Raw genomic sequence first — 21,633 nt, forward strand, 5'->3', positions numbered from 1 at the left:
ATAAATACACGTGAGAGGGCGATGGTGCTGCATCCACAGATGCTGCATGAGGAGAGCCGGCTCGTAGAGAAGGAGAATCAACGGCTGCGTCACGAGAATGAGAAGCTGATTCGTGCCGCAGCCGTCAACGTCAGCACCTCCACCAATGTCACGGACACTCCCAACGCCGCGAACGCCAACACCAACAACGCCATCACCACGATGCCAACACCGCCGCCACTAATGCCATTGCCAAGACGAATAAACTTTCATTTTTATGGCTCAGAAACCTCTTTCATTCAACTATTTCATTTTAAAAGTTAAAAAGCCCGAATTAAAACATCACACACAAAGGCAAAAGACAAAGAACCCCCGCATAGCCTTCACAGACTGTTTGGACAAGGGCTGTTAGCAAGAACGTAAAACCTACACGACCGCTCCTCACACAAAGACAAAGATCCCCCGTTTTGCCTTAACAGACTGTAGGGGCAAGTGCTGTTAGCGAGCACCTATGAAGGCCGAAATGGTACACGAGTGGGTGGGTGGCCAGCACCACGCCCGACTGCCTTTGTCTCCCCAGTGGCGATGTTTACACCGCACCAGGTACTCATTTGAGGCTGAGTCGACCTAGGGGAGGCCCGGGACCGGTTCAGATAATCGTCACTGGTGTTGGCCGTGAGAGGGAATCGAACCCGGGTCGCCAGGTTCATAGCGCAGCGCGCTAACCGCTACACTATTGCTCCCCACACATGGACACACACATGGACACACACACACACACACAAGTGGCTGACTTACTAATGGGTTCTGTTCCTGAACAGCCTTTATAAGTCGAATGGTTCGTAAGTCAAGACGCGATAATTAAGTGTATTTAAATGCACATACCTGTAAGTGTTATAAAATGTGTTATGGTTAAACAAAAAAGGGAAGCATTGTTAGGCATAAAAATAACAATAATTGTACATTTGCCTGTAACACTGTAAAAAATATACTGTATGGGGAATACAACTCAAAATAAAGTTTCGTTAAAATAAATGAATCCGATTTGTTTTCGTTACCTTGAGTCTAGTCACGTGGTAACACTGTGGTGGTATTGTGAGTAATGTATCACGTGGTAACACTGTGGGGGTATTGTGAGTAATGTATCACGTGGTAACACTGAGAGCCGCTTTAGGGGGTATTTGGCCTACTCTTTCACACGCTTTCCCCCACGATGTGCGACCTGCCGATCGATTAACCGCTCTAGTCGGCATGTAACAATCGCTTTTAATTCCTCGCCTAACAACACTCGCTCATTCGTATGACACACACGGCAACGTTCAAGTGTCCCACCAGGCGAATGTGCTCACGTAAGGTGGAAAGCCAGGGAAGGGGGGAGGATGGGACAAGGGTGGCGACGGGTAGGCCCACGGTGGGACGCTCTGCTTCTGCTTGTGACCCTTCTTCCATGCTCCGTGCCCACCCTTGGGTCTGCCTGGCATCTCGTAGTCGTCGGCGGAGGGGGCACTCTCCTGCGGCGTCGGCACACACACGGGAACGCACATCGGAGAGACGCTTTCGCGCGATTCTGCATTCCTTAAATGACTACGGCTTGACCTCGTATAACGGACCATGCTCATAACGACAGCCCGTTTATTACGAGCATAGCTGCAGTGGCGTTAATTCTCGTGTCGATTCGCATACTTCCACACAGCGTCCGGGTTACCTTAGCCACCCCACATATATAACGATCGTGCTCGCTGCCAAGCATCCAATCATTGATGGGTTTTTCTTTTGTATTCTATGAATAATGTACACATGTACCTGCCTGTATGTCATGTTTTAATTTAGCATTTGTTTAGGATGCCTGTTCAAATAAACCATTACAAATACACAGCGACACATTGACGCTGTCACGTGTTTCCTCAAGGTCCAGTTTAAGTTTTCATTCCAGGTTCGCTAGTGGTTCGTTCTAAAGAGGTAATATCTGTATTTACATAACATTAGATATGGGCCTTGAAACTACGCACTGCATTGTTGGCACAGCATGTACTTCCACAATGACAGAGATCCCCCGCATAGCCTTTAACAGACTGTTGGGGCAAATGCTGTTTGAGAGCATCTATTAATGCCGGCACGGCACGCGATGGAGATGGTTGGCCAGCACAATGCTTGGCTGCCCTTGTTTCCTCAAATGTGGATATTTACACACAGCACCAGGTGACTATTTAAGGCTGAGGCAACCTACGGGAGGCACAGCAAAAGATTAAATATTAGCCACTGTCATTGGTCGAACTCAAGTTGCCGGGTTCGGGGCGTAGTGCACTGAACCGCACCACCACTGTACTTCCAATGGCACACGTAAAAGACAAAGATCTTCTTGAATTATAAACCACGTGGCAGACGAGTTTGTAATCTGACTTAAAAATCGATCGAAATAGCCTTCATGAAACGGGTTTTCTTCATGGTTTTACTTCTCTTCAAATGCAATGTATTTGGTTCAACGATGCTCCACATCTTTAATTCCCCACGCAGAAAAAAATCTTCGTCTTGCTAATCAACCTACTCGTATTGTTACGCTGCAACAGAAGGGCACCTCCTCACCTCCACCCTCGGTAACATGGCCGAATAAAACATCGGGCTGGGTCCACGTCCTGGCGAGAGCCACGTAGCTGCCAACGTTTAGGGGTTAGGCTGCTTTTCTTCACAAATGTATCAAAAGCTTCCTTTCCACCACAATGAAAGAATTATGCCATAATTTACAGCCCTTCATGAAACCCTCTTGACAGATGAAGGTCTCACCATGCCGTATTGGGTCATGGGGGGGGAGTTGTTTGACCATACATCGCCATTTTGGTTTGTGCAAGATGGTCAATGTGGTCCCAGGACTGGTTTTGAAAAGTTACAAGTTTAAGCCTTGGGGGAGGCGGGGTCGGGTTTTTGCACCACTGGCTCACAGCAAATGAACATTTGCCCCATTGCATGTTTTGAGCAGGAAAGGCAGCTCAACTCTCAACGAATCCATTCATCCGAATCCATCACAGCCCCGCCGCCCCGACTCACCTTGCCGGCCCGGGACGCTGAGTCGGCGTCACAGCTCGCGGCCGCGTCGCTCTCTCCGCCGGCGCCGGCGGCAGACTCCGCCGCTGGCGGCAGAAGATCGGCGAGCTTCAGCTCATCCTCGTTGCCGTGGCCCGTGAAGACCACGACGCACGTGCCGGCGCTGGCGTCCACCGACTTGATCGTGGCGTCGTAGACCACGCCGTCCTCGGACCAAGCAGCCTGGCACAGGTCGCCCGGCCTCCACTGGCACGCGAGAGGTTGGCACAGAGATGGGCAACGATTGACCCCGTCTAGCCGACGCGTGCCACTGGAGCAAGCGCTGTTGGCACACCTACGGAGGACGGCATGGCGCAACAAGGCGGCGATGCGGCCAGCACCACGCCTGGCTGCCTCGAGTCTCCACAAAGTAAACTGCTGTAGTCTGCGCTCCACCAACGGAAGAAAAGTAAAACTGCATTAACTCTCTCCTGAAGAGCTCCCGTGGCTGGAAGACCTCGACATCGGCATTTAGCTGAGGAAAATTGCCATCCGCAGGACTGTGTATGCTTACGTACAATTTGTGTTCCTTGTTCTCAGTGTTGTCGCAGCGGGGAACACACAAAGGGACCGTTTGGCTAACCATCAAACTTTTGGCTCGATTTTTCACTGTGCACTTTCAGATTCGCTTCTGCGGCCATCTAGAACGCTCTTTCTTTCCGATATTAAGAAGGCACTGGAGCTATGCACTTTTACATCTAGACTGAAAACTAATTTCTTTAGAACTGCTTTTTGTCTTCAGTTTCTTGTACTTCCCCTGCACCTCTGACTAGCGCGTTTGGCTATGTACGGTGCGAAACGTCGTGAGAATTTTAGTGTTTTATTTGTATTATTTTCTTATTTCCCCTCTACGTGACTTTACCGAAAGAACCAAGAATATTGTGCGAAAGTAATTCAACATACATACATGAGAATCTTTATTTAGACTGGAAGAATTCGATGAGCTATGAAGCTCATTTTCACAGATGGTCCAGAATGGGGAGCTCAGCAAAGTACAACAGCAAACAATACAAATGAAATGATAGGAGTGAAAAATAAAGAAAATGGTTAGCAAGTCACTAAATATAAACAAAGAAATTTATTAATTACGGGAGTCCGATTTATCAAGCTTGGGCAAGGCAGCAAAAAACAACAAAACAGTCCCAGGCCACACCGAGATAACACCACACGGTAGCAGTCTCTCAATAAAATGGCACATTAACACTGAGCTCGCATCTGGCTACAACTCCAAATGGCTCACACGGTGGAGCCTAAACAGACTGAGAGTGGATTTCGGCAGAAGCAACTCTCTCACGAAATCATGGGGGGTTTCTACGCAAAAGAAGAATTTGATTATGATAATATGGCTTTCCCCTTTCTGGCAATAAAACTGAAAGGGGAAAACCCTATTATCATAATTTAATACTGGCAAAGGAGGTTTCATGAAATTATTTGCTTGTCAGGAGAAGCAAACCTCATGGACCTTCTCCCTGAGATTTCCCTGCAGCACTACAATGCCAAACACCAGCAGCGGTGGCCTGTGAAGAATATTGGTGAAAGACCAATATAGGTTGGACAGCAGACACGACAAAGCGGACAACTATTAACATCACGCAGGTAATGGTCAAAGTTATAAATCACATTTGCAAATAAACGTGACAGCCACATCCAGAGCACCAGTAATCTTCTGCTTCAGGATATTTACCTTGTCGGAGGGCGACACGCTGCTCCTCTTGTGCCATCTTCCGTGTCTTCGCCCGCTTGCTCACGGACTTTGTCTCCCCGTAGGTCTTGGGGCTCTTGCAAGTGGCGGTGCCATTTTTGAGCGCTGTCTGAAAGAACACGGGCGGTTAGTTGAGGTTGGTTGGGTTTCGTGTGGCCACGGCCATATACACTGACGTAGTCACGGGCCGTAGGTAACCCACCCCTGCTCTAAGACGTGTAGGACCGGGTGTCTCGATCTGCTTCTGTACATACACGTACTACTTTGGAACGGCTCGTAGAGTGTTGCCAACTCAGCAATTTTGTTGCTCGATTTAGAGGCATTTTTGGGGGTTTACCAAGCGACCAAATTTGAGTGACTTTCTGGGATAATTTTGAGGATTTAGAAGCAATTCCCGCTGCGTATGAATGTACGCCATTACATGACATTTAAAATGGCTCATCGACTCAAAAAAGCGCGCTCTTAGAAATCCTACGTCACTTTGCTATGGCACAATGTCGAGTGCCATTTATTATAACTAGTCTAGGCATAATGCAGCCTTATTGAGTTAGCAACAATGCTGTCAAACCACTGTGTGCCCATTTTCCCCATTCATATTTGTAGCCGACATGTTTCCAACCTGCACACGCATCACTGTGCACATTCTCCGCCGCCTGGTGAGGAAGTTCGTTTAGACAAAAACAGTCAAATGAACTTGAGCAAGGCGCTTACCATCGAATGATAACACAGTACTCGAAGATGTACGCATGTTGAATTTCTTTCGCATCGTACGTAGCCAATCATGCTAATCGGAGGTGTGGGGGAAGGAGAACAAAAATGTAGCCGTGAAGAAATTAGTTTTGTAACCACTGGTGGTGCACGTGACACATGAAGTGTGTTATATTGTCAGGCTTTCCTGGGTATCCCTTGCAACAGGTGTGTTGCGTCTCAAGGTGTAAATATAACCATGTACACGCACACAGAGATACGAAGTGCACAAGTACACACAGACAAGCGATACAAAGACCCCCCCCCCGTATAGCCTTAACAGACTGTTGGGGCAAGTGCTGTTAGCAAGCACCTATAAAGGCCGGAAGAGCACACGAGGGGGTGGGTGGTCAGCACCACGCCCGGCCGCCTTTGTCTCCCCAGTGGCGATGTTTACACACCGCGCCTGGTCCACATTTGTGGCTGAGTCGACCTAGGGGAGGCCCAGGACCGGTTGAGCTCGCAGCCAGAGTCTGAGACACTCACCTTGAAGCACGTGACGGCTTTGTCATACGCCTTGATGAGCGCTGTGTCGTCCCAAATGTCAGAATCGTCACTCTACACAGGGCACACAACCACCACCACCATCACCACCACGACCCTTTTGAGTCGACATCGACCGCACGTGGCACGCTCAGCACGTGCTACGCTCAACACGCGGCACGTGCCACGCTCAGCACGCGGCACACTCAGCACGTGCCACACGCTCAGCACGTGCCACACGCTCAGCACGCGGCACACGCTCAGCACGCGGCACACGCCGCACGTGGCACGCTCAGCACGCGGCACGCTCAGCACGCGGCGAGACCCACGGCGTTCCCCGACAGCCGGAGCGCTGTGCGAGAGAAGTGACGTCCGTCCACTGCAGTACCAGGGCGCGGCGCATTGCGGCGCTTGTTTTGACCATACTTCACCACGCTGGTACCAGAGCGGGTCTGTGAATGCGGACGAGTGAAGGCTCGAGTTCCGTACAGTGCTGACACACACGCAATTTGCAGGTTAATTGAATGCAAGTACACCGTCGAAACTGATAGCAAGAGGAAATTATATACCGAGCCAGTGGTAGAAATTCCTCATTTCGAGGGCGGCGAGCGGCGACTCGCATATGACCACCGCTGTTGATTCGCCACAAAGTAGTGCACTGTTGACTTCATTCACACCGCACTGTAGTGTCACTGTACAATGCATGTAAGCCCAACCGTGCACGCGCAGACAGCGCTGTACACGCGTGCCGTGCGAACATAACGTCAACAACATAACGTCAATAACACAACAACATAACGTCAGCAACATAACGTCAATAACACAACATAACGTCAATAACATAACGTCAATAACATAACGTCAACAACATAACGTCAAATTTCGATTTAAAGCTTTCGTGACTGCAAGGATTCATCTTCTTTGGTTCTTTCGGTAAAGTCACATAGAATGAGAATAAAATAATAAATTGATAAAATAAAATAACACGATAATATTCTCACGACGTTTCGGCCACAACACAAGCGGCCTTCATCAGGTGAAGGGACGAGACTGTCTGGTAGGACAGCGCTGGAGTGAAAAAGGCACGCTCAGATCACGACCTTTAAGCTGTGTCAGAAGAAACAAAGCGCCTTGACAAAGGAATTAGCATATAATTGAGCATTGAAATGGCCGAGTGATTAGCTTGTGACTGGTCACAGAAATGGCTATGTTAAAGTTAAAGCATACACATCCGCAGAGGCACCCCTTGACAAAGGAATTAGCATAGAATTTAGCATTGAAATAGCTAAGTTAAAGCATACACATCCGCAGAGGCACCCCTTAACAAAGGAATTAGCATAGAATTTAGCATTGAAATAGCTGAGCGATTAGCTTGTAACTGGTCACAGAAATAGCTATGTTAAAGTCAGAGCATACACATTCACCGAGGCACCTAGTATAAATCAAACAGGAGAATTTTGCATTGGAATAACTAGGCAAATTTAGCATTGAAATAACTGAGTGATTAGCTAGTGACTGGTCACAGAAATGGCTATGTTGAAGTCAAGGCCTACACATCTGAGCTATTCACAGTAACTGGGTATACAATACAATGTATAATGAATACTATATAGTGAACCAATAAAAAACTAAAATATAAATTACCTTAATGTTATCAATAAACTCTATATTCTCCAATCAACTAAGCTACCAACAATAAGTCGTTATATATCACAATGCTATATGGCGAAAAAATGGGTGGATTCTCACCCTCAACTTTAGCAACACGGATAGCTACGGGCCCCGTTCAGACGGACGAGTTCATCCAAGGTCGGAACAGAGGAGGGGGAGAGAGACAGCTGCGAGGCGCTATTATACTCCATGTTGTAAACCATACCATTAACCGTGGTGTGAGAGGTATTAAGAGTCAATGCTGGCGAAAGAGCTGCGGTCTGAAGGTCATCGTAAAAAACAATTAAGAACGGAAATGGTTTAAAACATCTTTCCAATGGTTACTAAGCCAGAATCCATCTTCTCGGTTGAAATTGTCTCTGTACTTGTATATGTGAATGGCCTCATGAACGAATCTCTCATGGTAGCCGGTTGATTTGCAAAGAACCTCCGTCTTGGAGAAGTCAATGTCATGTGAGCCCACTGAATTATAACAGTGATCTGCCACGGCAGAGGAGTTCGTCCTACCGTGTTTCAAGTCTGCTTTATGTTCACGGATGCGGTCCGAGATATGTCGTTTGGTTTCTCCAATGTAGCTACTACCACAGAGGCACTTTAGTTTGTAAACGCCCGGGTACTGTATGTCTGGAACAGCATCTTTTACAGATGGAACTAGATCATGGATTTTATGTATTGTGTTGAATCGGACCTGGATCTTGTGTTTATTCAGGATTTTGGAGATTTTTTTAGTGACCCCTGCAATGTAGGGTAAGGTGATGGTTTTGAGTGGCTCCACAAGAGAATCCTTGCAGTCACGAAAGCTTTAAATCGAAATTTAACCGCCTCTACGGGGAGGGATTTCACACATCCTTAAGATCATTCAACAGACTCTGGAATAAGAAGGATCAACTAATCGAGTCTCTCACCTTTCTGAAGAGATGCCGCGACTCTAAGGTAATACCAACCGCATTTACACTAACCTCTGCTGTTGCAACTTCTCTCAATGCAAAACGAATTCTAGCTAGAACTAGCTTCGCTCTTATCTCGGAAAAAATCAGACTTACACGCACCGAACTCGATCAGTTAGACAAGACACTCTACAAATCACACTTAACATTGACAGCAACAATGTCTACATCGGATTGGGAACATGTAGACAATATGACTACCTCTTCAGCTGCCACTATGTCGACCAAATGTAGGGACATATTGATTTCCAAATTCAATCACCTCTCCTGCAAAAAAATTGGACCCACACACCGAAAAGATAGACGTCAACAAAGTCGTAATTAATCGCAGTAACAGTTCCATTTCTGATGGTCTGAAATCCGTTTTAGCTAAAGGTCTAAACTTTGCTGTCACACCGAGACACTTACTGGTTAATTATATCATTGCCCATGTCGACGTTGCACTCAAGGGCTTGAGTCCCATCGCTGCAGACGTAGCAAGATCTGAAATCGCTGTACCACTCAAAAACGCTAAGTTGCCACCCAGCAACATCAGCAAAGACGAACGTTTTGAATTATCTCAATTAAAAAAGAGGGATGATATTGTCGTCCTCTCAGCCGACAAGGGCAATGCCACTGTCATCATGGACAAAACAGAATATAACAAAATTCAAGAACTACTCAACGATGGCAGCTATACAAAAATAAAAAGAGATCCCACCAACAGCCTGGTAACCAAAACGAACAAAATCATCTCTGATTCAACAGCATTAATTGATGAGACCAAACAGTTCTCGTTGAAACCCTCTGCTGCCAGACCACCAAGATTATATGGCCTTCCAAAGATACACAAAGAAGATACACCCCTTCGTCCCATCGTCTCTACTATCAACTCCCCCACCTATAAACTGGCACGTTTTCTTGCTGATATACTGCGACCTTTCACTGGAAAAACCACCTCTGCGGTACTAAATTCTACTCACCTGGTATCGACAATCAAAGGCATTTCCCTGTCCCTAGACGACCTGCTTGTCAGTTTTGATGTGGTGTCCTTGTTCACCAAAGTCCCGGTACCTGACACCATCGATATCATTGAAGACCTGGTTCATCAAGGACTGCACACTGATGTACCCCCCCCTGGTGAGACATTGCTCAACCAACACATACTTCACCTGGAATGGAACTTTCTACAAACAAACTGAGGGCACCCCAATGGGCTCCCCCTTATCTCCGGTTGTAGCCAACGTATTCATGGAAAAATTTGAAACTGACGCCATCCAGACTGCCACTCTACGTCCGACCTTATGGAAGAGGTACGTGGATGACACCTTTGTCATCTGGCCACATGGCCAGCCTGCTCTAGACCAATTCCGCGACCACATCAATTCCATACACCCAGCCATCAGATTTACCATGGAGGTCGAAAAAGATGGCAAACTACCCTTTTTGGATTTCTTAATTAAAAGGAGACATGATGGTTCAATGAGCCACTCTGTCTACAGGAAAGCCACCCATACAGATGCTTACTTGAAACCGGATTCCCACCACCATCCATCCCAGAACTCCCTCATCAAGACTCTATACCATAGAGTCCAATGCATTTCCGACCAGGAACACATTACCAGTGAACTCAAGCACGTACACCAGGCTCTCAGGGCTAATGGTTACTCCGACTACACGATCCGCAAAGCCATCACTCCAATCATGAAGGATTCTCTTGTGGAGCCACTCAAAACCATCACCTTACCCTACATTGCAGGGGTCACTAAAAAGATCTCCAAAATTCTGAATAAACACAAGATCCAGGTCCGATTCTACACAATACATAAAATCCATGATCTAGTTCCATCTGTAAAAGATGCTGTTCCAGACATACAGTTACCCGGGCGTTTACAAACTAAAGTGCCTCTGTGGTAGTAGCTACATTGGAGAAACCAAACGACATATCTCGGACCGCATCCGTGGACATAAAGCAGACTTGAAACACGGTAGGACGAACTCCTCTGCCGTGGCAGATCACTGTTATAATTCAGTGGGCTCACATGACATTGACTTCTCCAAGACAGAGGTTCTTTGCAAACCAACCGGCTACCATGAGAGATTCGTTCATGAGGCCATTCACATATACAAGCACAGAGACAATTTCAACCGAGAAGATGGATTCTGGCCTAGTAACCATTGGAAAGATGTTTTAAACCATTTCCGTTCTTAATTAATTGTATTTTACGATGACCTTCAGACCGCAGCTCTTTTGCCAGCATTGACTCTTAATACCTCTCACACCACGGTTAATGGTATGGTTTACAAAATGGAGTATAATAGCGCCTCGCAGCTGTCTCTTTCCCCCTCCTCTGTTCCGACCTTGGATGAACTCGTCCGTCTGAACGGGGCCCGTAGCTATCCGTGTTGCTAAAGTTGAGGGTAAGAATCCACCCATTTTTTCGCCATATAGCATTGTGATATATAACGACTTATTGTTGGTACCTTAGCTGATTGGAGAATATAGAGTTTATTGATAACATTAAGGTAATTTAAACTTTAGTTTTTATCGTTTCACTATATAGTATTCATTATACATTGTATTGTATACCCAGTTACTGTGAATAGCTCAGATGTGTAGGCCTTGACTTCAACATAGCCATTTCTGTGACCAGTCACTAGCTAATCACTCAGTTATTTCAATGCTTAATTCGCCTAGTTATTTCAATGCTAAATTCTCCTGTTTGATTTATACTAGGTGCCTCGGTGAATGTGTATGCTCTGACTTTAACATAGCTATTTCTGTGACCAGTTACAAGCTAATCACTCAGCTATTTCAATGCTAAATTCTATGCTAATTCCTTTGTCAAGGGGTGCCTCTGCGGATGTGTATGCTTTAACTTAGCTATTTCAATGCTAAATTATATGCTAATTCCTTTGTCAAGGGGTGCCTCTGCGGATGTGTATGCTTTAACTTTAACATAGCCATTTCTGTGACCAGTCACAAGCTAATCACTCGGCCATTTCAATGCTAAATTCTATGCTAATTCCTTTGTCAAGGCGCTTTGTTTCTTCTGACACAGCTTAAAGGTCGTGATCTGAGCGTGCCTTTTTTCACTCCAGCGCTGTCCTACCAGACAGTCTCGTCCCTTCACCTGATGAAGGCCGCTTGTGTTGTGGCCGAAACGTCGTGAGAATATTATTGTGTTATTTTATTTTATCAATTTATTATTTTATTCTCATTCTACGTGACTTTACCGAAAGAACCAAAGAAGAACATAACGTCAATAACACAACAACATAACGTCAATAACATAACGTCAATAACATAACGTCAACAACATAACGTCAATAGCATAACGTCAATAACACAACAACATAACGTCAATAACACAACACGTCAATAGCATAACGTCAACAACATAACGTCAATAACACAACATAACGTCAATAACATAACGTCAACATAACGTCAATAACATAACGTCAATAACGTGTTCATTCTGCTTCGCGGTGCACAGCATACAGAAGAAGTGTATCCGACAGCCACGACTCTACTGACGCTACCCATTACTCTCACCAACCCGCACTGAGCAGGCGAGGTGAAGTATGGTCAAGTTAATAAACCCCACGGGGTGTGCAGAGGCCCTCGTCCAGCAGTGGAAACGTGGAGCACAAAGAGGAGGGGGTATGGGAGAGGAGGAGCGGGCGCGACTTGTCCATCACCTGCCCCTTCTGGTAGACGACGTCTCCCCGCGACACGGCCATGGACGATGGCGCGAGCGAGCGAGCGAGCCCGCAAAGAGGCCCCCCAGGAGCTTTGAAATCTCGCAGGAGAAGCGCGCGACTGAAGGTGGTGGTTGTTGTTGTTGGCGGTGGTGGTGGTGAAGCCAAGCCGGCCGGTTCCCTTACGTAACGAACACAGCAGCAGCAAGGAGACACGCTGCTTTAGCTGGGTGTTGTTTATCGGAGCTTATCGAAGGCCGCCTCTCTCGCTGCCTCCGAGTGAAGGGAGCGCGCGCCCCATGTGCGCCCTGAACGCCGCCACCGCAAACCTGCGACTCGCCGCCGGCGGCCATCTTACGCAAGGGAAGCGTCGCCCGCCGCTGTGAATGGCAAAGCCGGCGATGGGCGTCATCAACACGTCACCACTTCACCTCCCCACTCCCCACCCCCACGAAGAAACGGGACACGGGGATTGGGCCAAAGCGGGAAACTCTTCCCTGTGTAAGATGGCCGACAGGAACGCGTACACCGCGGCAGCGCTACGGACCGCGCCCCCTCCTCCCCCCCCGCCATTATCCTCCCCGCTACCGCTATAGGCGCTGCGTGAGACGCCGCGTGATAAAAATGTTTCATAATTAATTAGGGCGCAACCTCGGTCTGTGACGTAACAAACATAATTGTTGGGGGCGGTGTCAGCTGACGTCACTGGCAGGTATCGAATTTCTTAGCGTCACATCCTGCGCGTCACATCCGGCGATGACGTCGCAATCGTCACAGGCTAAATACACGTGACGCTCGCACGTGACGCTCACAACTCCAACTGGCTCCTCGCTGGCAACACGCGTGGTCAAGATGGTGCTGCTGTATGGGGTCAAGGCGTTTGTCATGTTGACCTTGATTCACATTACCGGATTGGTTGGTTATAAAGGAGACAGTGCCAACTACCCGACCCCGACTCCATTGGTCACAAAGCCCAACATAGACCCCTTGCCATGCGTTGTGTCACAGCAGCTCATGGCCGTTGCGATAGTGATGATGGCTGTGATCGAGATATTCCTGTGGCGACGTTGGAGCTGTAACCTATCCAACACCGAGCGTTACAGCGCCATGCTGTGCGAGGAAAACATGAAGCTGTGTCAAAGAAGAAGCACGGTGGAAGACGACAACGCATTCCTCAGGTTCAGGGAGGCGGAGACGCGTAAAGACAATGAGGCGTTGCGTCTAGAGGCGTTGCGTCTAGAGATCCATCGCCGCCACTGACACCCCCACCGCCAACGTCACCAACAAGACCAAGAAGCTGAAATTTCGATGTCTCAGAAACTTCTTTCGTAAACGCTTCAATTTGACACGTTTAAGAGCCCGAATAAAAACATCACCCACATAGAGGCAAAAGACAAAGGACCCCCGTATAGCCTTAACAGACTGTTTGGATAATGGCTGTTAGCAAGGACGTATGACGTACACGACCACTCCTCACACACACATGGACGCACACACATGGACGCACACACACGCACGTGCCTGACTTACTAATGGTTTCTGTTCCTGATGACCCTTCGTAAGCCGCATGGTTTGTCAGTCGGGAAGCAATAATGTACTGTATTTAAATGCACATATCCGTCGGTGTCATAAAATGTGTTATGGTTAAACAAAAAAAGGGAAGCACTGTTAAGCTTATAAATAAGAATTATTGTATATTTGCATGTAACACTCTAAAAAATGTACTGTATGGTAAATACAACTTAAAATAAAGTAACATAAAAAGAAATTCGTTTTGTTTTCGTTACCTTGAGTCCTGATGCTGGCTTGCTTGTGTAGGAGAAATTAATTGTTAATTAAAATAATTTTGATTTAAAGCTTTGGTGACTGCAGTAATTCATATTCTTAGCTCTTTCGGTAAAGTCACGTTGAAGGGAAACAATAAAATATATGTAAAATAAAATTCTCACGACGTTTCGACTGCAACACAAACGGCAAGAAACATTTGAAAAAATGTTTTTTGCCGTTGGTTTTCACACCTGATTACTACTTGTGTTGCAGTCGAAACGTCGTGAGAATTTTATTGTTTTATATATATTTTATTGTTTCCCTTCAACGTGACTTTACCAAAAGAACCAAGAATATGAATCACTGCAGTCACGAAAGCTTTAAATAAAAATAAAGGTTTTGTTTTGGGTCGCGTAAATATCAATGCGTCGTGAAACCCGCACAAGTTATGCATATTCCCAGTTGTTTTCTCCAGTCCGTGCACCCTCCCTCACACACTTAGCCAGCTCGTTGTAGGCAACTTTTATTTTACACTCGAACTAATCTGGAGCTGTGCCCTCTACCAGAAGAAACTCGACTCCCAGAGACCACTCTCGGTTGATGGTGGTGAAGAAGCCAAGGCTGTCGGTCCCTTACGTAATTAATACTGCAACAACAAGGAGACACGTGAGTTGGTTGTCATTGGTGGTTATTGGCAGTGGAAGGCCGCGTGTCTTGCTGCCTCAGAGAGAAGAGAAAGGCGCTGGAATGCGACGAGAAAAAACTGCCCTGCAACTTCAAACTCGCAAACGATTGTCACCAGCGGCCATCTTACGTGAGGGAAGCGTCGCCCGTTGTTGTGACCGGGAAAGCCGGTGATGACGTCATCAACACGCCCCCCCCTTCACCTCTCCGTCCCCCCCACGCCGTGAGGGGACACAGGGATTGGCAAAAGCGAGAAACTTTTCCCTGTGTAAGATGGCCGACAGCAACGCGTACACCGCGGCAGCGCTCCCGACCCCCCTACCGTCCCCACACCCCCCACCGTTATCCTCCCCGCTAGGGGCGCTGCACGAAAAACCGCGCGAGTTAAAATAAATAAATAAGGCGCACCTCGGTCTGTGACATCACAGACCCCATGTTTTTGGGGGGTTGGGGGGGTCAGCTGACGTGCCCGGCCGGTGTCGGATTCTAACCGCGTCACATCCGGCGATGACGTCACATTCGTCACAGGATAAATACACGTGACGCTCACATGCGATGCTCACACTCGAACTTGGCTTCTGTGGCAAGATGTTGCTCCTGCATGGAGTCAAGGCGTTCGTCATATTGACCTTGATTCACATTACCGGATTGGTCGATTATAAAGGAGACAGTGCCAACTACCCGACCCCGACTCCATTGTGCACAAAGCCCTACATAGACCCGCTGCCATGTGTTGTGTCACGGCTGATGGGCATTGCGATAGTGATGATGGCTGTGATCCAGATATTCCTGTGGCGTCGTTGGAGCTGTAACCTATCCGACACCGAGCGTTACAGCGCCATGCTGTGCGAGGACAACGTGAAGCTGCGTCAAAGAACAAGCACGGTGGAAGACGACAACGCCACCCTGAGGGTGAGGGAGGCGGCGACGCGTAAGGACAATGAGGCGTTGCGTCGAGAGATGCTGCTTCAGGAGAGGGCGATGGTGCTGCATCCACAGATGCTGCATGAGGAGAGCCGGCTCGTAGAGAAGGAGAATCAACGGCTGCGTCACGAGAACGAGAAGCTGATTTGTGCCGCAGCCGTCAACGTCAGCACCTCCACCAATGTCACGGACACTCCCAACGCCGCGAACGCCAACACCAACAACGCCATCACCATGACGCCAACACCGCCGCCACTAATGCCATTGCCAAGACGAATAAACTTTCATTTTTATGGCTCAGAAACCTCTTTCATTCAACTATTTCATTTTAAAAGTTAAAAAGCCCAAATTAAAACATCACAAAGGCAAAAGACAAAGAACCCCCGCATAGCCTTCACAGACTGTTTGGACAAGGGCTGTTAGCAAGGACGTATAACCTACACGACCGCACCTCACACAAAGATCCCCCATTTTGCCTAAACAGACTGTAGGGGCAGGTGCTGTTAGTGAGCACCTATGAAGGCCGAAATGGTACACGAGTGGGTGGGTGGCCAGCACCATGCCCGACTGCCTTTGTCTCCCCAGTGGTGATGTTTACACCGCACCAGGTACTCATTTGAGGCTGAGTCGACCTAGGGGAGGCCCGGGACCGGTTCAGATAATCGTCACTGTTGGCCGTGAGCGGGAATTGAACCCGGGTCGCCAGGTTCATAGCGCAGCGCGCTAACAGCTACACTACCGCTCACACACACATGGACACACACATGGACACACACACACGCAAGTGCCTGACTTACTAATGGGTTCTGTTCCTGAAGACCCTTCATAAGTTGAATGGTTCGTAAGTCGGGACGCGATAATTTACTGTATTTAAATGCACATACCTGTAAGTGTTATAAAATGTGTTATGGTTAAACAAAAAAGGGAAGCATTGTTTGGCAGAAAAATAACAATAATTGTACATTTGCCTGTAACACTGTAAAAAATATACTGTATGGGGGAATACAACTCAAAATAAAGTTACGTGAAAAGAAATTAATCCGATTTGTTTTCGTTACCTTGAGTCTAGTCACGTGGTAACACTGTGGTGGTATTGTGAGTAATGTATCACGTGGTAACACTGTGGGGGTATTGTGAGTAATGTATCACGTGGTAACACTGAGAGCCGCTTTAGGGGGTATTTGGCCTACTCTTTCACACGTTTTCCCCCACGATGTGCGACCTGCCGATCGATTAACCGCTCTAGTCGGCATGTAACAATCGCTTTTAATTCCTCGCCTAACAACACTCGCTCATTCGTATGACACACACGGCAACGCTCAAGTGTCCCAGCAGGCGAATGTGCTCACGTAAGGTGGAAAGCCAGGGAAGGGGGGAGGATGGGACAAGGGTGGCGACGGGTAGGCCCACGGTGGGACGCTCTGCTTCTGCTTGTGACCCTTCTTCCGTGCTCCGTGCCCACCCTTGGGTCTGCCTGGCATCTCGTAGTCGTCGGCGGAGGGGGCACTCTCCTGCGGCGTCGGCGCACACACGGGAACGCACATCGGAGAGACGCTTTCGCGCGATTCTGCATTCCTTAAATGACTACGGCTTAACCTCGTATAACGGACCATGCTCATGACGACAGCCCGTTTATTACGAGCATAGCTGCAGTGGCGTTAATTCTCATGTCGATTCGCATACTTCCACACAGCGTCCGGGTTACCTTAGCCACCCTACATATATAACGATCGTGCTCGCTGCCAAACATCCAATCATTGATGGGTTTTTCTTTTGTATTCTATGAATAATGTACACATGTACCTGCCTGTGTGTCATGTTTTAATTCAGCATTTGTTTAGGATGCCTGTTCAAATAAACCATTAGATATACACAGCGACACATTGACGCTGTCACGTGTTTCCTCAAGGTCCAGTTTAAGTTTTTCATTCCAGGTTCGCTAGTGGTTCGTTCTAAAGAGGAAATATCTGTATTTACATAACATTACATATGGGCCTTGAAACGACGCACTGCATTGTTGGCACAGCATGTACTTCCACAATGACAGAGATCCCCCGCATAGCCTTTAACAGACTGTTGGGGCAAATGCTGTTTGAGAGCATCTATTAATGCCGGCACGGCACGCGATGGAGATGGTTGGCCAGCACAATGCTTGGCTGCCCTTGTTTCCTCAAATGTGGATATTTACACACAGCACCAGGTGACTATTTAAGGCTGAGACAACCTAGGGGAGGCACAGGAAAAGATTAGATATGAGCCACTGTTATTGGTCGAACTCAAGTCGCCGGGTTCGGGGCATAGTGCACTCAACCACACCACCACTGCGCTTCCATTGGCACACGTAAAAGACAAAGATCTTCTTGAATTCTAAACCATGTGGCAGACGAGTCTGAAATCTGACTTAAAAATCGATCGAAATAGCCTTCATGAAACGGGTTTTCTTTACGTTTTTACTTCTCTTCAAATGCAATGCATTTGGTTCAACGCCGTTCCACAGCTTTAATTCCCCACGCAGAAAAAAATCTTCGTCTTGCCGATCAACCTACTCGTATTGTTACGCTGCAACAGAAGGGCACCTCCTCACCTCCACCCTCGGTAACACGGCTGAAAAAAACATCGGGCTGGGTCCACGTCCTGGCGAGAGCCACGTAGCTGCCAACGTTTAGGGGTTAGGCTGCTTTTCTTCACAAATGTATCAAAAACTTCCTTTCCACTGCAATGAATGATTTATGCTATAATTTACAGCACTTCATGAAACCCTCTTGAAAGATGAAGGTCTCACCATGCCGTATTGGGTCATGGAGGGGGGGAGTTGTTTGACCATACATCGCCATTTTGGTTTGTGCAAGATGGTCAATGTGGTCCCAGGACTGGTCTTGAAAAGTTACAAGTTTAAGCCTTGGGGAGGGGGGGGTCGGGTTTTTGCACCACTGGCTCAGAGTAAATGAACATTTGCCCCATTGCATGTTTTGAGCAGGAAAGGCAGCTCAACTCTCAACGAATCGATTAATCCGAATCCATCACAGCCCCGCCGCCCCGGCTCACCTTGCCGGCCCGGGACGCCGCGTCGGCGTCGCAGCTCGCGGCCGCGTCGCTCTCCCCGCCGGCGCGGGCGGCAGACTCCGCCGCTGGCGGCAGAAGATCGGCGAGCTTCAGCTCATCCTCGTTGCCGTAGCCCGTGAAGACCATGACGCACGTGCCGGCGCTGGCGTCCACCGACTTGATCGTGGCGTCGTAGACCACGCCGTCCTCGGACCAGGCAGCCTGGCACAGGTCGCCCGCCTCCAATGGCACGCGAGAGGTTGGCACAGAGACGGGCAACGATTCACCCCGTCTAGCCGACGCGTGCCACTGGAGCAAGCGCTGTTGGCACACCTACGAAGGACGGCATGGCGCAAGAAGGCGGCAATGCGGCCAGCACCACGCCTGGCTGCCTCGAGTCTCCACAAAGTAAACCGCTGTAGTCTGCGCTCCACCAACGGAAGAAAAGCAAAACTACATTAACTCTCTCCTGAAGAGCTCCCGTGGCTGGAAGACCTCGACATCGGCATTTAGCTGAGGAAAATTGCCATCCGCAGGACTGTGTATGCTTACGTACGATTTGTGTTCCTTGTTCTCAGTGCCGTCGCAGCGGGGAACACACAAAGGGACCGTTTGGCTAACCATCAAACTTTTGGCTCGCACTTTCAGATGCGCTTCTGCGGCCATCTGGAACGCTCTTCCTTTCCGATATTAGGAAGCCACTGGAGCTACGCACTTTTACATCTAGACTGAAAACTAATTTCTTTAGAAGTGCTTTTTGTGTTCAGATTCTTGTACTTCCCCCGCACCTCTGACTAGCGCGGTTGGCTATGTACGGTGCGAAACGTCGTGAGAATTTTAGTGTTTTATTTTTATTATTTTATTATTTCCCTTCTACGTGACTTTACCGAAAGAACCAAGAATATGGTGCGAAAGTAGTTCAACATACATACATGAGAATCTTTATTTAGACTGGAAGAATTCGATGAGCTATGAAGCTCATTTTCACAGATGGTCCAGAATGGGGAGGTCAGAAAGGTACAACAGCAAACAATACAAATGAAATGATAGGAGTGAAAAATAAAGAAAATGGTTAGCAAGTCACTAAATATAAACAAATGAATTTATTAATTACAGGAATCCGATTTATCAAGCTTGGGCAAGGCAGCAAAAAACAACAAAACAGTCCCAGGCCACACCGAGATAACACCACACAGTAGTAGTATCTCAATAAAATGGCACATTAACACTGAGCTCGCATCTGGCTACAGCTCTAAATGGCTCACACGGTGGAGCCTAAACAGACTGAGAGTGGATTTCGACAGAAGCAACTCTCTCACGAAATCATGGGGGGTTTCTACGCAAAAGAAGAATTTGCTTATGATAATATGGCTTTCCCCTTTCTGGCAATAAAATAGAAAGGGGAAAACCCTATTATCATAATTTAATACTGGCAAAGGAGGTCTCATGAAATAATTTGCTTGTCGGGAGAAGCAAACCTCATGGACCTTCTCCCTGAGATTTCCCTGCAGCACAACAATGCCAAACACCAGAAGCGGTGGCCTGTGAAGAATATTGGGGAAAGGCCAATATAGGTTGGACAGCAGACACGACAAATCGGACAACTATTAACATCACGCAGGTAATGGTCAAAGTTATAAATTACATTTGCAAATAAACGTGACAGCCACATCCAGAGCACCAGTAATCTTCTGCTTCAGGATATTTACCTTGTCGGAGGGCGACATGCTGCTCCTCTTGTGCCGTCTCCGTGTCTTCGCCCGCTTGTTCACGGACTTTGTCTCCCCGTAGGTCTTGGGGCTCTCGCAAGTGCGGTGCCATTTTTGAGCGCTGTCTGAAAGAACACGGTCGGTTAGTTGAGGTTGGTTGGGTTTCGTGTGGCCACGGCCATATACACTGACGAAGTCACGGGCCGTAGGTAACCCACCCCTGCTCTAAGACGTGTAGGACCGGGTGTCTAGACCTGCTTCTGTACATACACGTACTACTTTGGAACGGCTCGTACAGTGTTGCCAACTCAGCAATTTTGTTGCTCGATTTAGAGGCATTTTGGGGGGTTTACCAAGCGACCAAATTTGAGTGACTTTCTGGGATAATTTTGAGGATTTAGAAGCAATTCCCGCTGCGTATGAATGTACGCCATTACATGACATTTAAAATGGCTCATCGACTCAAAAAAGCGCGCTCTTAGAAATCCTACGTCACTTTGCTATGGCACAGTGTCGAGTGCCATTTATTATAACTAGTCTAGGCATAATGCAGCCTTATTGAGTTAGCAACAATGCTGTCAAACCACTGTGTGCCCATTTTCCCCATTCATATTTGTGGCTGACATGTTTCCAACCTGCGCACGTATCACTGTGCACGTTCTCCGCCGCCTGGTGAGGAAGTTCGTTTAGACAAAAACAGTCAAATCAACTTGAGCAAGGCGCTTACCATCGAATGATAACACAGTACTCGAAGGTGTGCGCATGTTGAATTTCTTTCGCATCGTACGTAGCCAATCATGCTAATCGGAGGTGTGGGGGAAGGAGAACAAAAATGTAGCCGTAAAGAAATTAGTTTTGTAACCACTGGTGGTGCACGTGACACACGAAGTGTGTTATATTGTCGGGCTTTCCCGGGTATCCCTTGCAACAGGTGTTGTGTCTCAAGATGTAAATATAACCATGTACACGCACACAAAGATACGAAGTGCACAAGTACACACAGACAAGCGATACAAAGACCCCCCCCCCCTTATAGCCTTAACAGACTGTTGGGGCAAGTGCTGTTAGCGAGCACCTACGAAGGCCGGCATAGCACACGAGGGGGTGGGTGGCCAGCACCACGCCCGGCCGCCTGTCTCCACAGTGGCGATGTTTACACACCGCGCCTGGTCCTCATTTGTGGCTGAGTCAACCTAGGGGAGGCCCAGGACCGGTT

At 47.8% G+C, this 21,633-nt stretch overlaps 1 protein-coding gene and 1 long non-coding RNA gene across 2 annotated transcripts; both read right to left on the bottom strand.

The window, feature by feature from the left end:
• Positions 1 to 241: 241 nt before the first annotated feature.
• On the bottom strand, positions 242 to 7,787 carry LOC142931335 (uncharacterized). The gene is made up of 3 exons (XR_012947330.1): positions 5,993 to 7,787; positions 4,742 to 4,868; positions 242 to 3,264 (listed from the first exon to the last, which is right to left on the bottom strand). It is a non-coding gene; the product is annotated as an uncharacterized LOC142931335 (long non-coding RNA).
• A 10,034-nt stretch (positions 7,788 to 17,821) lies between these two features.
• Positions 17,822 to 21,145, bottom strand: LOC142931336 (survival motor neuron protein-like). Its single transcript, XM_076075230.1, has 2 exons — positions 20,418 to 21,145; positions 17,822 to 18,948 (listed from the first exon to the last, which is right to left on the bottom strand). The coding sequence occupies exons 1-2, from the start codon at positions 20,433 to 20,435 to the stop codon at positions 18,673 to 18,675; spliced, it is 294 nt and encodes a 97-aa protein (XP_075931345.1). The 5' UTR covers positions 20,436 to 21,145; the 3' UTR covers positions 17,822 to 18,672.
• Positions 21,146 to 21,633: the final 488 nt, after the last annotated feature.

The sequence above is a fragment of the Petromyzon marinus genome, chromosome 52 (genome assembly GCF_048934315.1).
Source record: "Petromyzon marinus isolate PM22_M1 ecotype Great Lakes invasive population chromosome 52, UKy_Petmar_22M1.pri1.0, whole genome shotgun sequence".
NCBI lineage: Eukaryota > Metazoa > Chordata > Hyperoartia > Petromyzontiformes > Petromyzontidae > Petromyzon > Petromyzon marinus.